The 19,453-nt window shown below is 45.3% G+C and overlaps 1 protein-coding gene across 1 annotated transcript; it reads right to left on the minus strand.

The window, feature by feature from the left end:
* Nucleotides 1-2,538: 2,538 nt before the first annotated feature.
* Nucleotides 2,539-4,046, minus strand: LOC144278469 (olfactory receptor 52P1-like). The gene is made up of 2 exons (XM_077839786.1): nt 4,001-4,046; nt 2,539-3,521 (listed from the first exon to the last, which is right to left on the minus strand). The coding sequence occupies exon 2, from the start codon at nt 3,475-3,477 to the stop codon at nt 2,539-2,541; it is 939 nt and encodes a 312-aa protein (XP_077695912.1). The 5' UTR covers nt 3,478-3,521; nt 4,001-4,046.
* Nucleotides 4,047-19,453: the final 15,407 nt, after the last annotated feature.

Below are 19,453 nucleotides of genomic sequence, written 5' to 3' on the forward strand. Positions count from 1 at the left end.
ACTCCATTCCTGGTCTATCCCTGGCCAAGACCCAGCATACAGACAGACACAGAGCCTTTGTTTCTCTCCCTCCTCCCAGCTTTTGAAAGTATCTTGTCTCCTCATTGGTCATTTTGGTCAGGTGCCAGTGAGGTTACCTTTAGCTTCTTAACCCTTTACAGGTGAGAGGAGCTTTCCCCTGGCCAGGAGGGATTTCAAAGGGGTTTACCCTTCCCTTTATATTTATGACACCAACCAACCAAAAAACCCCACAAGCCCCAGCAGGAGTTCACTCACATTAGCAACAAAGTGAGATGAAAATCAAATTAACATTCAAAACCCTAGTACTGGTACTTGTCTCCCGACTGAGGGTGGGCAGATGTTTGAAACCAAAAATGGTGAATGACAGTGTTAAAAATAACCGAGATGTAGCCCAAAACTTATGTAGTGCAAAAACAACAATACGTACGAGAGTATAGTAATCGTAACAGTACGAGATTATTTATTTCTAATGTATTGAATCATGGTCGCCAATGTCCATATTTTGAGTTGAATTAGTTTGTTTCTGTTAGCCTCTAACAGGCAACATTTCATCTCTGCCGTCTTCCTCAGAAGTAGAATATTTCTCCTGCTAGTTATACATCAGTAGTGACACGTGCAATCATTTCTTTCATTGATGTAAACTCTTCACAACAGATTTTGTATCATTGCATCAATGCCCTGACATGAAGAATGTTTTTTAAAGTTCCTTTTGCATCTTGTTGTGAACTTTTCTTTTTATCTGGTTTGTAGCGAGGTTGAGGACTCAAAAGGAAAAGGAGTACTTGTGGCACCTTAGAAACCTGTCATTATGTTGAGGACTCAGCGGTGCCGTGCCTCCTGCTGGTCATCCTGGGAATTATCTCTCCAGTATATGGAGTGCCTCCTGCCAGTGGTTCGCCTGCCTCAGGCTCCCATATCCCTCCCAGACCCTGGTAGCACTTTACCTTGGGGTGCTGCCCCCTGGCACTGCCCCCACACTCTGGGTCTCCTTGCCCAGGGGAACCCCCAACCCTCTATTCCCACCTTGCCTCAGTGGCTATTGCCAGTCACCATCTAGCCCCCGCTCAATGGGGCAGACCGCAGTCTGTAAACCACCCATCACTGGCAAGGAGGGTTTGGGCCTGCTGCCTTTCCCTGCAGCGCTTTAGGCCTTGCAAAAGGCATGCAGCCTGGGGAGATGCCAGGCTGGAGCTTCCCAGCTCCTCTTGCCTTTCTCCAGCACTTCTCTACCTCTGGTACACTGCTCCCAGGCAGATAGGTCCTTCTCTCTCCACTGCTAGAGAAAGACTCCTCAGCTTCTGGCCCACAGCCCTCTTATTAGGTACAGCTGGGCCCTGATTGAGCTGGCCACACCTGTGGTCAGCTACTTACTCAGGTGTTCTAACTGCTTTTCCTCAGCCACAGCCGTCTCCAGGGCTGCTTTTATCCCCTTTTCTTCAGGAGTGGGGCAACCACCCCACTATGGAGTTCATCTGAGAAAACAATCTTTCTGCTTCCCCACTGCCAAAAGGTCGTGACAGCAAAGAAAGAGAAAACAAGCCAAGTTCACTAAAGTCTTTCTCCTCAGTGGCATCTGTGTGTTCAAGATCTTCAACTCAGAGCTGCATAACTCGCTTGTCCTGTTCCACAAACTCCATCATGAAATCTCAACACCTATTTTTGGTTTCTTTGACCACAGAAATGGCCAGTGTGTATTGTAAAAATTCCATCTGAAAAGCAACTCCAAAATCATCTGTGCAAGGTGGTGTGTTTTGATTTAGTTGGGTACGATTTGGGAATGGTTTAGTTGGGGTTGGTCTTGCTTTCAGCAGAGGGTTGCAGTAGATGGCCTTCTGAGGTCTCCTCCAACCCTAATATTCTATGATTCTATGATTCTAAGTTATTTGTCTCAAAGGCGATATCGTAGTTTAACACAGCAGTCCCGTTCTCAAAAACACAGTTTCAAAACTCTCAACAACAAACTCCAGTAGAATGTTCTCAATTCGTGCAGCAGATTATTGTATTAGCACTTCCCAAATTGAACAATTGGTTTATCATCCAGGCTTCCTGAAGGATTGGATATGGAAAAATTAGGTACATTTTGTGCACGTATGATAAAGAAGTTCAGCCTTGTAGTTTCTTTCTTTGACTTTGGCTATCAGAAAACATAGCTTCTGTTTGCCAGAACTGATCCAGAGCCCTGTTCACACAGGGACTAATGGAAAGCCACTGTGTGTAAGAAAGTTTCAGTATCTTTTAGTGGTCTGGAAGTCATGGAACGGCCGAGTAGCAGGGTATGTGGAGTGGGGGCTGATGGGTGGTGCTGAAAGGAATCAGGTGATGGTCAGAGAGAGGGAACTTAGCAATGGACAAAACAGTGCTTGATCATGGAGATATAAGATAGGTGTGAGGAAGTTCTCAGACTGTGAACTCCCACAATGTTGATCTCAACCAAACTGGAACATATTACCCTTCACTGATGAGGAGATATCCTTCCTCCTTTTGTCATGCAGGTTTAAAGTCAGTGGCACCTAGTGATCACATTCTGCAGGTGTATTTGCCCACTTTGTCACGAAGCTCTTTGGTTTTGACCCCGTAAATGATAGGGTTGAGCATGGGGGGGATGAAGAAATAGAAGTTGGCCAAGATGATGTGAACATGGGGAGCAATGTCCTGACCAAACCGCTGTGTCAGAGTGGAGAAGAGGGAGGGAGTATAAGACATCACCATCACACAGATGTGTGCTGTGCAGGTTTTGAGGGCTTTCAGGTGGGCTTTCTTGGAGGAGATTCTGAGTATGGCCCTGACAATCAGACCGTAGGATAAGGCAATAAGCGTCAGGTCTAACCCAATGACTACAAACGCTGTCACTGAGCTGTATGTCCTGTTGACTGTGATGTCCCCACACGACATCTTTGCCACAGTCATGTGCGTACAGTACGTGTGGGGGACAATGTGGCTGGCACAGAATGGCAGCTTCCTCAAGAACAGGGGCTCAGGCAGGATGAAGAGAACAGCTCTTGTCAAACCCACAAGCCCTATCTTAGCTATTCGTGAATTGGTAAGGATGGTGGCGTATCTCAGAGGATCACATATGGCAATGTAGCGATCAAAAGCCATTGTCACAAGAATGGCTGAGTGCATAACAGCAATCGCGTGAAGGAAGAACAACTGGGTGAGGCAGCCATCCATTGTAATTCCTTTCAAATTGAACCAAAATATAAGCAGTGCTTTAGGCACTACAGAGGTAGACATGCCAATGTCTGTGAGCGCCAGCATGCAGATCAGCAGGTACATCGGCTTGTGCAGGGTCTGCTCTTTGCCTACAACAAATAGAACCATGAAATTTCCCAACAGGCAGATAATGTAAAAGGTAAAAAAAGGGAGGGACATCCAGATGTGAGCATCTTCCAGGCCAGGGATGCCCGCTAGGATGAATATTGAAGAGTCAGAAGGGGTGAGGTTGAAAGCTGCCATGAGGTGGTTGATGCGTTGATCGGGCTCATAAAAGGTCAAGCTGCCTGTGAAGGGAGAAGAGCAGAATGAGAGGGGTTACCTTCTTTATAACAATTAGTATAGTAAATGTTTTATAGTTTATATATATTTTATAGTTATAAACGGGGTGAGCAGTGCATTGCCAACATTTACAGATGGCACCAGAATATTTAGATCATAGTCAAGTCCAGAGAAGGCCTCAGATAGCACTAACCAAACCAGGTGAATGGGTAATATGATGGCAGATGAACTTCGATGTCAGTAACTGCGATGTGTATTCCCATTGGAGGGAAAAGCTTGAACTCCTCAAATGCCTATCAAGGTTCTAATTTAACTGCATGAGCTCAGGACAGAGAACTGCGCGTCATGGTGCACATCTCTGTGAAATCCTCCTTACGCTTCAAATCCAGACAAAAACTGAGAAAAACATTGGGATCCAGGAACAGTGGAATGGGGAATCTTACGAAAAATGCAGTGCCATGAGATCAGTCAGTCAGTGTTTCACCCTCCTCTGGACTCCTCTGTGTAGTACTGGGCACCCTTCTCACATGGGATATTGTAGAACTAGAGGGGTTCAGGGAAGGGCAATGAGAATGACCAAGGGCTTGGGGGAACTCTCATATGGATCAAGGAGAGAGGTTGAAAAGACTGGGATTGTTATCTTACAAAGGAGTTGAATAAGAGGGGACATGAGAAAAGTCTATAAATTAATGACTGGTAGAGAGCAGATGGAGAATGTATTTCCCTGTCTCATAACATAATATCAAGAGGACATTCAATTAAACTGAAATGTGGCAAATTCAAATGAAGTAAAACGTGGAATTAGGCTGAGAAACTCATTTCCATAGGAGGTTGAATTTATGATGAGACTATCCAGTTTCAATCATTTCAGATAAATAAATATTTTGAAAAGCCTATATGGTCACGTGTTTCAGGGCACAAGCCAATCTCTAGCTGTTAGGAATTAGGAGACCCTCTCAGGATGGTCAGGTCATCTCTGCATCCACCTGCTGCTGGGTTTCTTACACCTTCTTCTGCAGCATTTAGGGCTGTCACTGTCAGAGGGTGGACACTGGATTAGATGGACCATAAATCTGATCCATGATGCAATTCCTATGTAGGAAAACAACCAACATTTCCCCATGGAAACAGACATTATCCTGCTGGGCTTTGACTTTGTTCTCAACAGAATGGGCACGATGGCCATAAGGGTCTTGGTATTTAAGGCCACAGGCCTCAGAGCTGTCCCATCCACAGCTCCTCCACCCTGCCCCCACTTCATGGGGACGCTTCAGGGTCAGGGTGGCATGGGGCTGGGCAGCAGTGCTACTGGCCTGGCCTGGCCAAGCCCAGCTTCTCTGCCCCACCCCCACATTAGGGGATGGGTAGGGGCCAGGGTGATGCAGGGCCAGGGGATGGCAGCAGCTCTACTGGCTCGGCCCTTCTCTGACCCACCAGCTCCTGGCATCACGCGGGATGGGAGACCGGAAGAGGGCTTAGGGGTTGGGGTGAAATGGGGTGGAGCAAGGACGGGAAGAGGCAGGGGTTTGGGGGAAGGAGTGGAGTGGGGTTGGGGTCTGGGGTGGATTTGGGGAGGGTTGTCCCGGGATTCGCAACCACGTAGAAACTGCCCTGACAGGCCTGCACTTCTGTTCCATCCTTTTTTTTTTTTTTTTTTTTGGTTAGAGACTTTCGTGCAGGAGCCCATCTTCATCTGAGACATCAGTGTGACACTCTATACCTCAGGGGAACACTCTGTAACCCCCATATTCCTCATGTATGTATAATTGTGATATTGCATATAAAGCATGCCATGTGAGATATCAGGGGAAAGGCTCTGATCTGCTGAAAGTCATTGTTCTAGCTAAATATGGATATCATTAGTGCAACTGACATTAGGAGATCAGGTTGCATGATTGTCACTAAATCATGCTGTAAGATGGTAATCAGCAGCTCCCTAGAGACAACAGCAAGGAAACGTTTCCAAAGCCTGGGCAGGTGTCGAACAACCATCAGCAGCCACTGTCCAGCAAGGGAGTTACAGTGCAATGACTCACCTGAATAAGGCCACACCAGGAGAATTGCTCAGCCTTGGTTTATGCAATGCCCACCAGATATGCTGGACTTGTGTTCTCCAAGTACATGAACTAAGGGTATAAAAAAGGACACAGGGGCCCCATGCTTGGTCTTTTCTCTTCTCCTCACCTATGTAGCTAGCAACAAGCATGCTCAGAAGATTGAAGACTCCAACAGAGGAGTCTGGGGGATGTTTCAAGGGTGAAAACACTATATTATTAACTGCAATATAAACTGTGTAATCTAGATGTTGTCCAGTCTGATAGGGTTGAGAGTTTAGACTGAGTACTTATGTATATATATATATATATATGGTAACTAACGTTTTTCCTATTGCTTATAATCACTTAAAATCTATCGTTTGTAGTCAATAAACTTGTTTTATTGTTTATCTTTACCAGGGAGCTTTCCTGAAGTGTTTGGTAAATCTGTTCAAGTTTGCAAAGGCTGGTGTATATCCACTTTCCATTGATGATGTGGTGAAACAATTAATAAATATGCACTGCTCGTCTTGAGCAGAGCAAGATGGCATATTCCTGAGATAAAAGGAAAAGGCATCAGCCAAATCCCCCCAGCTCCCAGCCTGTGCAATTCATAAGTGGCTCTGGAAGCATTCATGCAATCTAGCTAGGTGTGGAGCTCCACATTTGGTTTTGCTTCTGATAACAGCACCTGGAGGGGTTTCCTGCTCTTCACTCGCAAGGCATTGTGAGACACGGCCCAGGCTGGGGACTTAAGGGGGCACAGCCATCCCACAGTCCCAAGCTGCACTCCGGGGATCCCATCACAATAAGTTAGTTGTTAACTGAGAAGTATAAGCAGTGACATGTGTCAGGGACAGAGCTGCTTACCCTTCTCATGCCTGAATATTGGTAAAATATGCAGATGACACAAAAATTGGGTGACCGTAAATAATGAAGAGGACGGGTCACTGATTTGTTGGTCACTCTGGATTGGTTGGTAACCTGAGTCAAAGCAAACGATATGTGTTAAGCATTGCCAACTTTCAAACTGTATATAAGCACCCCAACTTTCACAATAAGCCAAAAATCAAGCTAATCCCATTTCAAAACAAGGCCAGAAGAAGCCAATCCCTAAAAGAACCACAACACTCTGTGACTAAATCCCTGGCATGCAGTGTGAGACTGTGGTGGGCAGCTGTGCACCTCTGAACCCTCTCCCCCACTTTCCCCTGCTTGCCCCCTCCTTCCCTCACCTTGCCAACATTCAAGTAACAACCAGAAAGAAATGGCAGCAAAGAAGACAACAGTTTGGAAAAAACAAATTGGTAAAAAAATATTAGTGACACTGTTACCCGGGTTTCTTTCAACCCAAAACTCTTGGTAGCGTTTACTCTTTACGAGGTGGTGTCAGGAAATAAATCAGGGGAGACACGGCCGTCTGACCGATCAATGGCTGTCACAAACAGGACGACACAAGAGTGCTTTCACTTAAAGCTAAATTTTACTTAGTCTCAAGCACTTACACACGTGCGCATCAGGTTAGTAAAACACCCCCAACCCTTGATAATTACCAAAGCTGAGTGTGGCTCTCAAGTGAAACAGCGGCAGGCTTCCGGTGGCCAAATCTTCTGTCTGCCAGTGGGGACTGCAAGATGTATACAGAGGGAGAGTCCAAAAAGAGTCCAGCTACCTCAAACTTTCCCCTCTTATTTATCCATTAGTGATAGAATGACATGTCCCTTAAGGAAAAAATTGTTAAGCAAGCAGTTCCAAGGGGCAAGCAAGAGGCTTTCTTCTAATTATTGATGAACCAGGTGTGGGTTTTCCAGAGTTTGCAGTCTTGAGGCCCCAATAGACATGCCTGGGACACATCCAGCTCTTCTAAAATGCATGAACCAGCAACTTCAGCACCATTTGTATCAGGGAGGACGCGGGGTTCAGCTGCCCTTTCTGTGGCACTCAAACCCCTCTCCCCTCCTGCCGAGGTCAAGCTGAGTTTGCTACATGGCCACTTTACGGCCTGCTTACTTGGATGCTTTTAGCAATAAGCCATAGTGATTTCAGGCACTTTAATGGTTTGCTGACATCTCCCCCTATAGTTCTCCTCCTTAAAGGTCATCTTTTACACAAGGGGGCCTTTACATGATCGCTGTCACACCTTTTCTGGATGCACCTGAATTGAGATCCAATGAAAGCTCAAGGCTCTCAGCTGAGACCGAGCAAATGATCTTCTTCTTGGTATCCCATACTTAGCACACCAGCACAGCAACTAACAAATGGTCATTTTAGCCTACTCTCTCATTTGAGGGAGGGGAGAAAAGTTCAATGTGTTTCCTTCCCAGGGATACAAGTGCCAGTGGCAGTAACCACTGACTCATCTGTTGGGGGACTTGAAATCGCCGGATTTTGTGCCAGGTCCAGCATGTCATTAGGCTGGTAACAAAAACCACTACTATTTGGTACCCCAAGATTACTATGATGGGGTGTAGAGCCAAATTCAGGATGCCTGTGCCAGTGGGGGACCATCCCAATAAGACTTCCCACTAGTGGTGTGACAGGTCCTGACCAATTCTTGCAAATACCCTTTTAATTTCATTGGCATTACGATGAAGAGTAACCATGACCCTGTGCCCTTCTTGTTTTGCAGTATATGGCTGGTTCTGTAAATCAGGGAGTACAAGCAATGTTTGTAAAGCAGTTAAATCCATTCCAAGGGGCACAGGCAATACAAGAGAACACAAAGTATACGACATGTTTAACTGACTATATTTAAATTCAGGTACATGAAATTCCAAATCACATCCCCTGATTGCTATAATATGACAGAAACATTTATAACATAACTTCATTTGTTTGCCAGTACCTCTATGTTAGTAGCATCCAGCACTCCCACTTCTAATCCAGTTCCACCCAAAGCAGTTCAATACGTTTATTGGGAGCCTTTTCTTTGGGCTACCCACCCCTCCCGGCTGCTCGGCAACTCCAATAACCTTCAGTCGTTCACATTGAGACAGTATTAGGGAAGGTGTTGCAATGGCTCTTCTTTCCTTACATCCAATGTAACACAACACCCAGGTGCATTCAGCTGGGCTTGCATGCTGGAAGTTGACTAAGAAGTACTAATTGGCAAGTCTTATTCTTTTAGTAACCAGTGTATTTACATACCCTTTTTTTCCCTTGGTAATTTCACTTTGTGCTTTAAAAACGTTGTATGTCCATCCTTTTATTCCCACCAACAGATAAGCCTTGTGTCTCATGCATATTTTGCTTTTAAATGTGCCTTTACCACCTAAGGATGTTTTCCTGTTAACAGACTGGCATTTCTGTAAATATAGTTAAAATGCTTGTTAATCCTTTTCTTCCTGATGCAGTATTTCCTTTTTTTGTAACACAATACACAACAATGCTAGCAACAAGACAACCACCACAAAACAAAACAGAAAACAGAAAACCCAATCTTCATCATGACAGTAGATCCATGGTATTCTGGGTTGCTCTTCAGCTGGTACCAGCTTTTCCTGATTTTCCGAAAGACAAAAAGAACATGTTTCTACCCCTTTTGGGATGGCAGGTTATTGCTTAAAATATCCCTTCCATTTACAAATATCCTTGCTGAGTGCAGGCAAATCAGAGGAATTACCTCCATGCTTTCCTTTGTTTTTCTCCTATAGGCAGACCAGGTTTCATTGGCTCTTACCTTTTAAGGGTTTAGGGGAAATTATCCCACTGTTCAGTTATTAAATTCATGAGGTCATGTACCTCAGTTTTCCTTCTTATACAGCAGACCAGGTTTGTAATGTTTTTCTGCTGTGCTAAGCTTTAAGTGTATTCACAGGTGATAGCTGAAAAGCGTTGTTACCATATGACCTTAAAGGTTTTTCCAAAAATCAGACTCACTATACATTGTTATAGGGGTACTTATTGATATTACATTTATCCCAGTGTTTAATATTAACATCAAATCTGTCAAAACTTCAGATTTTAGCACTGCATACACACACACAATATTTTTTTCCTACGTAGGGTTAACCTTTCCCTCTCTTATTTTTAGGTTTGACTTCGTTTTCCACCTTCCTCTACAGGGTCATAATTTGAGCCTTTTGTTTTCAGGTAGTTTGCATTAACACAGATGCTGTCTGGCTTGCTTTTGGATCCAAAGCCATCAGCAGCTCAGAGACCCTCTCTTAAAAGGGACACAATCAACTTCCACCCGAGTTTTGATTTCTTTTCACTTCCTGCTTCCAAAACACACAGTGATCTGAAAAAGAAAACACAACCTACTGTTTCAGAGTAGCAGCCGTGTTAGTCTGTATTCGCAAAGAGAAAAGGAGGACTTGTGGCACCTTAGAGACTAACCAATTTATTTGAGCATAAGCACAACCTACTGTGGCTCCCTTTAGAGACTGAATAGGATTTTAGTGAAGTAGTATGCTTTGTTTGCATTTCTTTTGCCCCTTCTCCAATATACACTGCACGTGTCCTGGGAAACATGCACCTTCCTTTCATAGTTTAACTTCTATAGCATTAGACTAGTCACATCAATTTTTACATAAGGTGTAATTGTTTCTTTTGTGCTCACAGAATTTTCATGTACCTTTATCAAAGTGACAGTCTGATTACTCAGAGCCACCTTAAGGCTCAGTGTTTCTAATGTTGCTTCTCTTTTTTGTGCACCTCACCCCTGCTGTCTCTCCAAAGAGGCATGTCTTTTTTTAATGTATTATTCTTTTACTACAGCTCTTATCTGCTCTTTTGTTACCGGAAATAAAGGATCACTGCTGTTTACTGTCTTAGACTCTGTCAGTTCAGTCCAAAAGCCCTTAGGCTGCCTGCATTCTCTCCACCAAATTTGTTACCCGCACAAAATTCTCTGTTACTCACACATTCAAGGGCACCCACCTTTTCCCAGTTCCTAGGGCACCAGGCAAAAAGCACCTAACTTTACCCCTCTGTGGGCTCCAGGCTCCATGGCCTCCAGGCCAATACCTATTCCCTGTGGACTCAGAGCAAAATCCCTTTCCCTGTGGACTCAGGGCTTTGTCCTTTGTGGGGTTATGGGGTCTTTTACCAGTGATAGAACCCTACTAGTAATATCCTACCTAACCTCTACTTCTTAAGAATCACCAAAAAGAGACGTCACACGCTACACGTACAGTGCTCATCACTCCCAGTAAGACAGATGGACTTTTCCTGATGGCCAGTCAGAATCAGGTCCATCTAGGGGACTCCAGTTTCTGCACGGTGTCATTGGCAGAGTGTTAAGGTCTGGCAGCTCTGATCTTTGGGGCTGTATCCTGGAGCTGGTTCCCTGTCTCTGGACATAATTTCTCCACTCAAGCAGACAATGAGCCTGAGTTCTGAGTCCCAGTAATGGAATTTATCTGTAAATTAACTTGCAAACTGCAACTCGGGAACTTGTAGGGAGCTACCCCACCCTGCCTTTTTTTACCTCCGATTGCAATGGACAAACTACAAACTGTTTGTACCATCCGTCTCCTTCCTCTCTACCAATCCTCGCTGGGGCTTCCAAATTCTGTTACCCAGGGTTCTTTCAACCGAAGCTCTTGGTAACTTTTACTCTGTGCGAGGTGGTGTCAGGAAATAAATCAGGGGAGACACGGCCGTCCGACTGATCAACGGCTGGCACAAACAGGACGACACAAGAGTGCTTTCATTTAAAGCTAAACTTGACTTAGTCTCAAGCACTTACACATGTTGGCAACAGGTTAGTAAAACACCCCCAACCCTTGATAATTACCAAAGCTGAGTGTGGCTCTCGAGTGAAACAGCGGCAGGCTTCCGGTGGCCAAATCTTCCATCTGCTGGTGGGGACTGCAAGATATATCCAGGGGGAGAGTCCAAAAAGAGTCCCCCACTACCTCAAACTTTCCTCCCTTCTTCATACATTAGTAATAGAATGACATATCCCTTAAGGAAGTCTTGTTAAGTAAGCAGTTTCAATGGTAAAGCAAACGTTCCTTCTGATTATTGATTAACCAGGTGTGGGTTTTTCCAGAGTTTACAGCCCTGAAGACCCAATAGATATTCCTGGGGCACATCCTGCTCTTCTAAAATGCATGTATCAGCCACTTCAACACAATTCCTATCAGGAAGGGTTTGGGGTCAAGCTGCCCTTTCTGTGGCACTCAAAACCCCCTCCCCTCCTGCCTTGGTCAGCTGAGTTTGCTACATGGCCACTTTAGGGCCTGCGGACTTGGCTGCTTTTAGCAATAAGCCACAGTGGTTTCAGGCACTTTACCGGTTTCCTGACATCTCCCCGTAAAAAATGGTAACTATAAATCGGGCGAATAAATTCCCTGATATTACTGATCCTAAAGTGTGACTGATGCTAAGTATGGCACAAGTTATTCCTATCAATCTTGCTCAGTGTCTGGCTATCAATATTAAATCCTGACACTGCAAAGCTACCGGTGTATCACAGAGCAATAAAACCAACAGGTCAGAGAAGCTGTTCCTGTTTCCTGCCCAGTGAAATTTACCAAAGGTGACAACCAGCAAAATGGATGAATGACATGAATGAACAATACTGTGCAGTAACTCATTACAGTAATAAATAAAGACATTTATATATACAGGCCACATCTGTAATGGCATTACTCCAAATTTCTGTTTTACTTCTCACACACATAGCACTGTGGAACACACTGTAATAATGCCAATCCCAGTATTTCAGAACACTCAACTTACGGCCAATAATAACACAGTGGTAACCATAATTGCCCTAATAGGAATTTGCCACAAGGGCCAAACCTCACCACCCAGACTGGAAACGGATTGTTGTTTAGATATAAATTGCTCTCATATACACACATACTTTCTATGCACACATACCCATAGGTATCATACAAATATACACACCATATCTATATTTCTCAGTGCCAGTTGTGTGTGCAGAGCTGGAACAGCACACAGCCAAACATCTAACCACAGTGACCAGGGTGAGGGTGCTCTTGGAATCAGGCCAGCCTGGGATGGGGAAGGAGGGAACAGACAGTGGGTCAGAATATGATGGGAGGTTGAACCAGCTGAGGAGCAAAGATCAATGATTCTTTCTGCTGGTGAAATGCCTGAAGTTACGTAAATAACATTCAATAAAAACAATTGGAAACCAAACTGAGTAAAGTTTGTGAAACCCAGGCTGCAGTTCTGTGGCTTGCAGGTGCAAAGAGGTCCTGAGGCGCACCCACAGGTACTCAGGGCCATGAAAGATCCCAGCGTTGCACTTGAATCAACAATCAAAATGAAAATAGTAATTTCAGCAGTGGTGCACACCTGTCTATGAACAACCTCTGCCTGCCCCACAACCCCCAGTGCTTCCCACCTCTCCGTCTACATACCCCTGCCCCCTCACATGCTCCAGCACTTGCCTGATTGTCCGTGCACCCTCTGCTTCCCCAACAACACCCAGAACTGCCTGACTGTCCATATACATCCCATGCCCAACTTTGCAAGGTCCAGAACTGCCCACCTGTCCTTGTAGACCCCCTGCCTTCCTCCACACCCCCCAGCACTGCCTATCTGTCTGTGTATACCCCCTGATTGCTCCACAACTCCCAGAGCTGCTGCTTCTCTGTGTTGACTATGCTATTTCCCCCACAACCAAAAACGCTGCCCGCCTGTCCATGCACCCTCTGCCTCCCCACAAGCCCCAGCACTGCCCACTTTTCCATGTACCACCTGCATGCCCCAACAACCAACAGTGCCGTCCGCTTGTCTGTGCACCTTCCCCCTGCCTGCCCCCACAGCCCCGAGCATTGCTTGCCTCTCCATGTGGGGCCTCCACACTCACGACTTCCAGTCCTCCCACACAGTGACACCCCTCACCCAGGACCAAAACCAGGTGCCAGACCCGACAGCGACAGCTCACAGAAATACCTTCTCAGACAAGGTTAAACTCAGTGTCTGCCTGCACCAGTGAAACAGGGGAGATCAGAATGAACAGCCTCTCTGGGGGCGAAGGGAACCCCAGCAGCTGCTCAGCCTATGCAGGGTGTTGGGAGTAGAAATTGAGAGAGTGGGAAGGATTGACTCTGGAGGCAGGATCATTCACTCTATTATCACTGTTTATTGCATCAGAGTTGCTATGGATAGTGCACTCCCCCTCCCGCCCACACACACACACTGTGCATTCCTGGACCTCCTGTGCTGAGATTTCCTCTCCAGAACCAGAGATGCAGGGGCACAGAGAAAGCAGAGCCCTCTTGCTCCATGAAAAATTTACTATCCTCATTGTTCTTAACCTTTAAACTTGTGAGTTTGAGATTTCAGCAATTTTCCCCTCAGTTTTCTCTAGGACAAACAAACTCACCCATTCTTAGAGGCCCCGGGACAACTCCAGTTGAAGTCTCTGGAGGCTCATGGCCGGTGTAAATCAGGGCATTTATTTAAGTCCCTACATGTGAATTTAGAGTGAATTCCTGCCCCTGTTGGGAGTTTTGCCATTGAAATCAGTGGAACCAGATTCACTTTTACTTTTTAATTTTCAGCTCTGAGATGTGAAAATCATGGCTTCAGGTCCTGCTCCAGAGACTGCTATTCTGTTAGGGTTAGGGTTAGGGACACATAAACTGGGGATTTCCTTCGAATATGTGGGCCCTGATTTTGCTCTTAGGGAGTCCAGTGTCAAATGGGAGTGACCGACTGAAGGCAGAATGTGACAGCAGAATCTGTCCAGTGTGTGACCCATTCTTGTTGTGAACCCTCTGGTAACACAGATACCCACTGCAGAGGCTTTGGCTGCACTTCCCAACAGGGCAGTGGAGTCACTGAATTTGAAAACTTGAGCGAACCAGAGGAAAAAACAGACATCCCCCCCCCCCCTCAAAAGGCAGCTAATGAGAAAGAATGAAGGACACAGGAAGGGTTCCAAGATTCAAGTCCAAGAATCATCTAGGCAGAAATTCATTAGCATGGCAACTTGAACTGTTTAGTATTGTCAGAAAGACCAAGGGATTTACCTGGTAAATTGGAACTACAAATGGACTAGAAATCATCTAGACAAATTCTTGTTTTTAAGATCAGTTCCTTGTCTCTGACTGAGGCCTGAGCACTAACTTTAATGCAGAAAGACGCAACTCACCAAAATCCTGGTCAGCAGAGAGAGGAAATCTTCTTACAGTGACAGGAAGGCAGAGCCCTGAGAATCGGTGTAGGAATTTCACATCTCCCACTCGGCATGCTGGACAGCATCATTTATGATTCTCCTGTACGGTCCCTGTGGACTCTCTGGTTGGCCAGGACTCCTGGAGAATTCCCTGAGCTCTCTGAAGAGCGGAAAATAGACCCTCGAAAGATTCATCCTGAAAGCCTCCCCAGGGAGTGAAGAAATGATTTGCAGATACCAGGAGCTCAGATTATCAGAGCAAACTGAATCTTGCAGACCGTTCAGCCTAGCAATTGAAGAGGGCTTTCTTTTCTGTGTGTAGCCTCTGAAATGGGGCTTCTCCACTCACTCTGTGATTCCTTCACCACTTGGAAGTCTAGAATCACCTGGAATTCATTTAGATTCCCAAATCTGTTGCCCAGGGGACATTTTTATTTTATTATTTTATTTTATATAGGCGTGCCCTGCTGGGGCGAGAACAAACTGGTAAAGGAACCAAACAACTGCTATGTCTGGATCTTTTCTTCTGGTTGCAGTCCCTCCCCTGTGCTTGCATCACAGATGCCTGGGGGCCTAATTTGCACTCCAGAGGGTCTGAGTGTTATGGGATGTCAGCTATGGGGAGCCATCTGGGAGCCGTGCAAACTGCTGTGCCCTTCGAATCACCCAACTGGGCTGGCCCTTGTTCACACTGCTTTGCTGGTGATACAGCCTCACCAGGCCATATTATTACCCATCATGACAGCCGAGGGACCACACACCCAAACTGAACTTCCTGAGGGTTTACCTAAGCCACCCAAAGCAAACAGAAGACATCAGCCAATTTGCTAACTCCTGAGGCTCACAACCCCCACGGGAGTATAAACCCACATTTATACTGTCTTGTACTGCACAGGGATCTGTACAATGTGAGCTCATTAGCAGAGTTTGCCCTCCCCTTGGTGTGGGAATAATATGCAACAAGTCTGTGTTAACCAAGCTGAGATTTTCTCCAGTCACTCAAAGGCACACTGATTTAGATAAACGAAAAAATAAGTGTAACTACAAAAATATGGATTTTAAGCGATTAAAAGTGGTTGTAAAGAGGTCAAAACAGATTACCTAGCACATAAAATACCCAGCAAACTCAGCCTAAAATACTTGATAGATTGGAGATGAGTTAGCACTTTTTCATCCACACAACAAAAACACTAACCCAGGAACCTATCCTTGCAACAAAGCCCGTTGCCAACTGTGTCGACATATCTATTCAGGGGACACCATCACAGGGCCTAATAACATCAGCCACATTATCAGAGGCTCGTTCACCTGCACATCTACCAATGTGATATACGACATCATGTGCCAGCAATGCCCTCTGCCATGTCCATTGGTCAAAATGGACAGTCTCTACGTAAAAGAATAAATGGACACAAATCAGATGTAAAGAATTATAACATTCATAAACCAGTCGGAGAACACTTCAATCTCTCTGGTCACTCGATTACAGACCTAAAAGTGGCAATTCTTCAACAAAAAAACTTCAGAAACAGACTCCAGTGAGAGACTGCTGAATTGTAATTAATTTGCAAACTGGATACAATTAACTTAGGCTTGAATAGAGACTGGGAGTGGATGTGTCATTACAAAAAGTAAAACTATTTCCGCTTGTTTATTCCCCCTCCTACTGTTCTTGTAAAGTGCTGGAAATGGCCCACCTTGATTATCACTACAAAAGTCCCCCTCCTCCCCCACTCTCCTGCTGTTAATAACTCACCTTTCTTGATCACTCTTGTTATTGTCTGTATGGTAACACCCACTGTTTCATGTTCTCTGTGTATATAAAATCTCCCCATTGTATTTTCCACTTTATGCATCCAATGAAGTGAGCTGTAGCTCACGAAAGCTTATGCTCTAATAAATTTGTTAGTCTCTAAGGTGCCACAAGTACTCCTTTTCTTTTCATCCTGGCGGGTGACACAATCAATCCATTGGGTTTCTATATACAGGCTAGAAATGCTTTCAGCCTGGTACCAGCACTTTTCTCACTTCAGTCTTTTTTTCTTGGTAACAAGTATCAGAGGGGTAGCCATGTTGGTCTGTATCCATAAAAAGAACGAGGAATCTGGTGGCAACTTAAAGACTAACAGATTTATTTGGGCATAAGTTTTCAGGGATAAAAAATCCACTTTTTCAGATGCAACTTGCCACAAAAGCTTATGGCCAAACACATCTATAAGTCTTTAATAAGGTGCCACTGGACTCCTTGTTGTCTTTCACGGGTGTTTCCAGGAGTTCTCTTCTGTGAGGAGTGACACCACTAGATGATCATAGAATATCAGGATTGGAAGGGACCTCAGGAGGTCATCTAGTCCAACCCCTGCTCAAAGCAGGACCAATCCCCAATTTTTGCCCCAGATCCCTAAATGGCCCCCTAACGGATTGAACTCACAACCCTGGGTTTAGCAGGCCAATGCTCAAACCACAGAGCTATCCCTCCCCCGAATGTCACATCCAACCTTATATAGCTTTAACATATGGGGGAAATTCTTTATTCCCACCCCAAAAAATTCCACTTCTGGTTTGTGGAAAAATAGAGCAACCCATAATGGAGTTTCATGCCATGTGCTCTGGTCACATTACCTTGGATGTCCTGCTGAGTTAAAGCAGCCATTATCCAAAGGCTATTTGAAGCGACAATCAGAGGAGAGGCAAACACAAGGAATTTGCCTGGGGGGAGTTACCACAGAGTTTTTTGCCTTTCAGATTTCTGTGAGCAGTAAATACAACATATGAAGAGGCTTTTAGAAGTAAAACAATATGGATAGTGAGCGACCAGCTGTTTTGACCTGCACAGGATGTGCCATGTTTTTCTTTCTCCCAGAGGACAGAAGTGACTTTGTCTGTAGGAAGTGCAAGCTGGTTAAAGGACTGGAGACCCAAGTATCAACCCTGCATTGCATCAGAGAAAATGAAGAGTTTCTCCATTTGGTTCTGCAGGCACAGCGTGCTGAAGAATCAGAGAGGGCAGCGTAGAAGTGGAAAGAAAATTGGCAGCATGTGACCTCCAGTAGAAGAAAGAGGAGAACCCATGTACCTCCAATGCACATAATGGTCAGAAACCATTTTCATGCTCTCTGCACAAGTACTATGGCAGAGAATGGTTCATATAGTAGAAAGAGAGTCTGAAACAAGACCTTGCACTAGAGGCCCAGAACTAGGCCTTCAACCTGAGCAAGTGTTGTGGCTAGAAGCAAGCACTGCTCACAGGTGCAGCACAGTGCAGCCAGCCTCTCAGTCAGACTCTGTGTGTGGAAAAGTGCAGCCAGTGGCAGGAAAAGAGTTGAGGTTGCAAAATAAACACATCTAGGAGAGAATCATAGACTCCTGTGCCTAGCATTAGGAGCCCCTGGTACATGAAGCACTGAGATATCCTGACACCAGAGAGATGGATAGGCTTAGGTGACATCACAGAGGGTGAGGAGCACAAGCGTCAGGGGGGTAGTACAAGCCCTACTCCCACTATGGTGTAAATAACAGTGTACAATAAAACAACTTGGAGTGCCCCAAGGGTCGGTCCTTGGGCCAGTTTTATTCAATATCTTCATAAATGATCTGGAGGATGGTGTGGATTGCACCCTCAGCAAGTTTGCAGATGACACTAAACTGGGAGGAGAGGTAGATACACTGGAGGGTAGGGATAGGATACAGAGGGACCTAGACAAATTAGAGGATTGGGCCAAAAGAAATCTGATGAGGTTCAACAAGGACAAGTGCAGAGTCCTGCACTTAGGACGGAAGAATCCCATGCACCGCTACAGACTAGGGACCGAATGGCTTGGCAGCAGTTCTGCAGAAAAAGACCTAGGGGTTACAGTGGATGAGAAGCTGGATATGAGTCAACAGTGTGCCCTTGTTGCCAAGAAGGCCAATGGGATTTTGGGCTGTATAAGTAGGGGCATTGCCAGCAGATCGAGGGACGTGATCTTTCCCCTCTATTCAAAATTGGTGAGGCCTCATCTGGAGTACTGTGTCCAGTTTTGGCCCCACACTAGAAGAACGATGTGGAAAAATTGGAAGAAGTCCAGCTAAGGGCAACAAAAATGATTAGGGGTCTGGAACACATGACTTATGAGGAGAGGCTGAGGGAACTGGGATTGTTTAATCTACAGAAGAGAAGAATGGGGGGGGATTTGATAGCTGCTTTCAACTACCTGAAAGGGGGTTCCAAAGAGGATGAATCTAGACTGTTCTCAGTGGTAGCAGATGACAGAACAAGGAGTAATGGTCTCAAGTTGCAGTGGGGGAAGTTTAGGTTGGATATTAGGAAAAACTTTTTTCACTAGGAGGGTGGTGAAACACTGGAATGTGTTACCTAGGGAGGTGGTGGAATCTCCTTCCTTAGAAGTTTTTAAGGTCAGGCTTGACAAAGCCCTGGCTGGGATGATTTAGTTGGCGATTGATCCTGCTTTGAGCAGGGGGTTGGACTAGATGACCTCCTGAGGTCCCTTCCAACCCTGATATTCTATGATTCTAACTTGTTTGGCCCAGGGGATGCTGGCAGGTCCACCCAGTGTTCCCGCCGTTCCATTGTATTGGAGTGCTTGTATTTGAAGGGTCCTCTAAGATATAGGATGATTCTCATTGTGCTTTACTACAATAAACTGGGGCTCAGGAGCATCTGATGAAGTGAGCTGTAGCTCACGAAAGCTCATGCTCAAATAAATTGGTTAGTCTCTAAGGTGCCACAAGTACTCCTTTTCTTTTTGCTTCCTATGGAATCTTACCAACCAGCTCCCTGAGTTTCCTAAAGTCT

This window comes from Eretmochelys imbricata, chromosome 1 (assembly GCF_965152235.1).
Source record: "Eretmochelys imbricata isolate rEreImb1 chromosome 1, rEreImb1.hap1, whole genome shotgun sequence".
Classification (NCBI taxonomy): Eukaryota; Metazoa; Chordata; order Testudines; family Cheloniidae; genus Eretmochelys; species Eretmochelys imbricata.

What these genes read in the sequence shown, in the direction of transcription:
- LOC144278469 (XM_077839786.1), bottom strand. Translation starts at nt 3,477, where the DNA reads ATGGCAGCTTTCAACCTCACCCCTTCTGACTCTTCAATATTCATCCTA.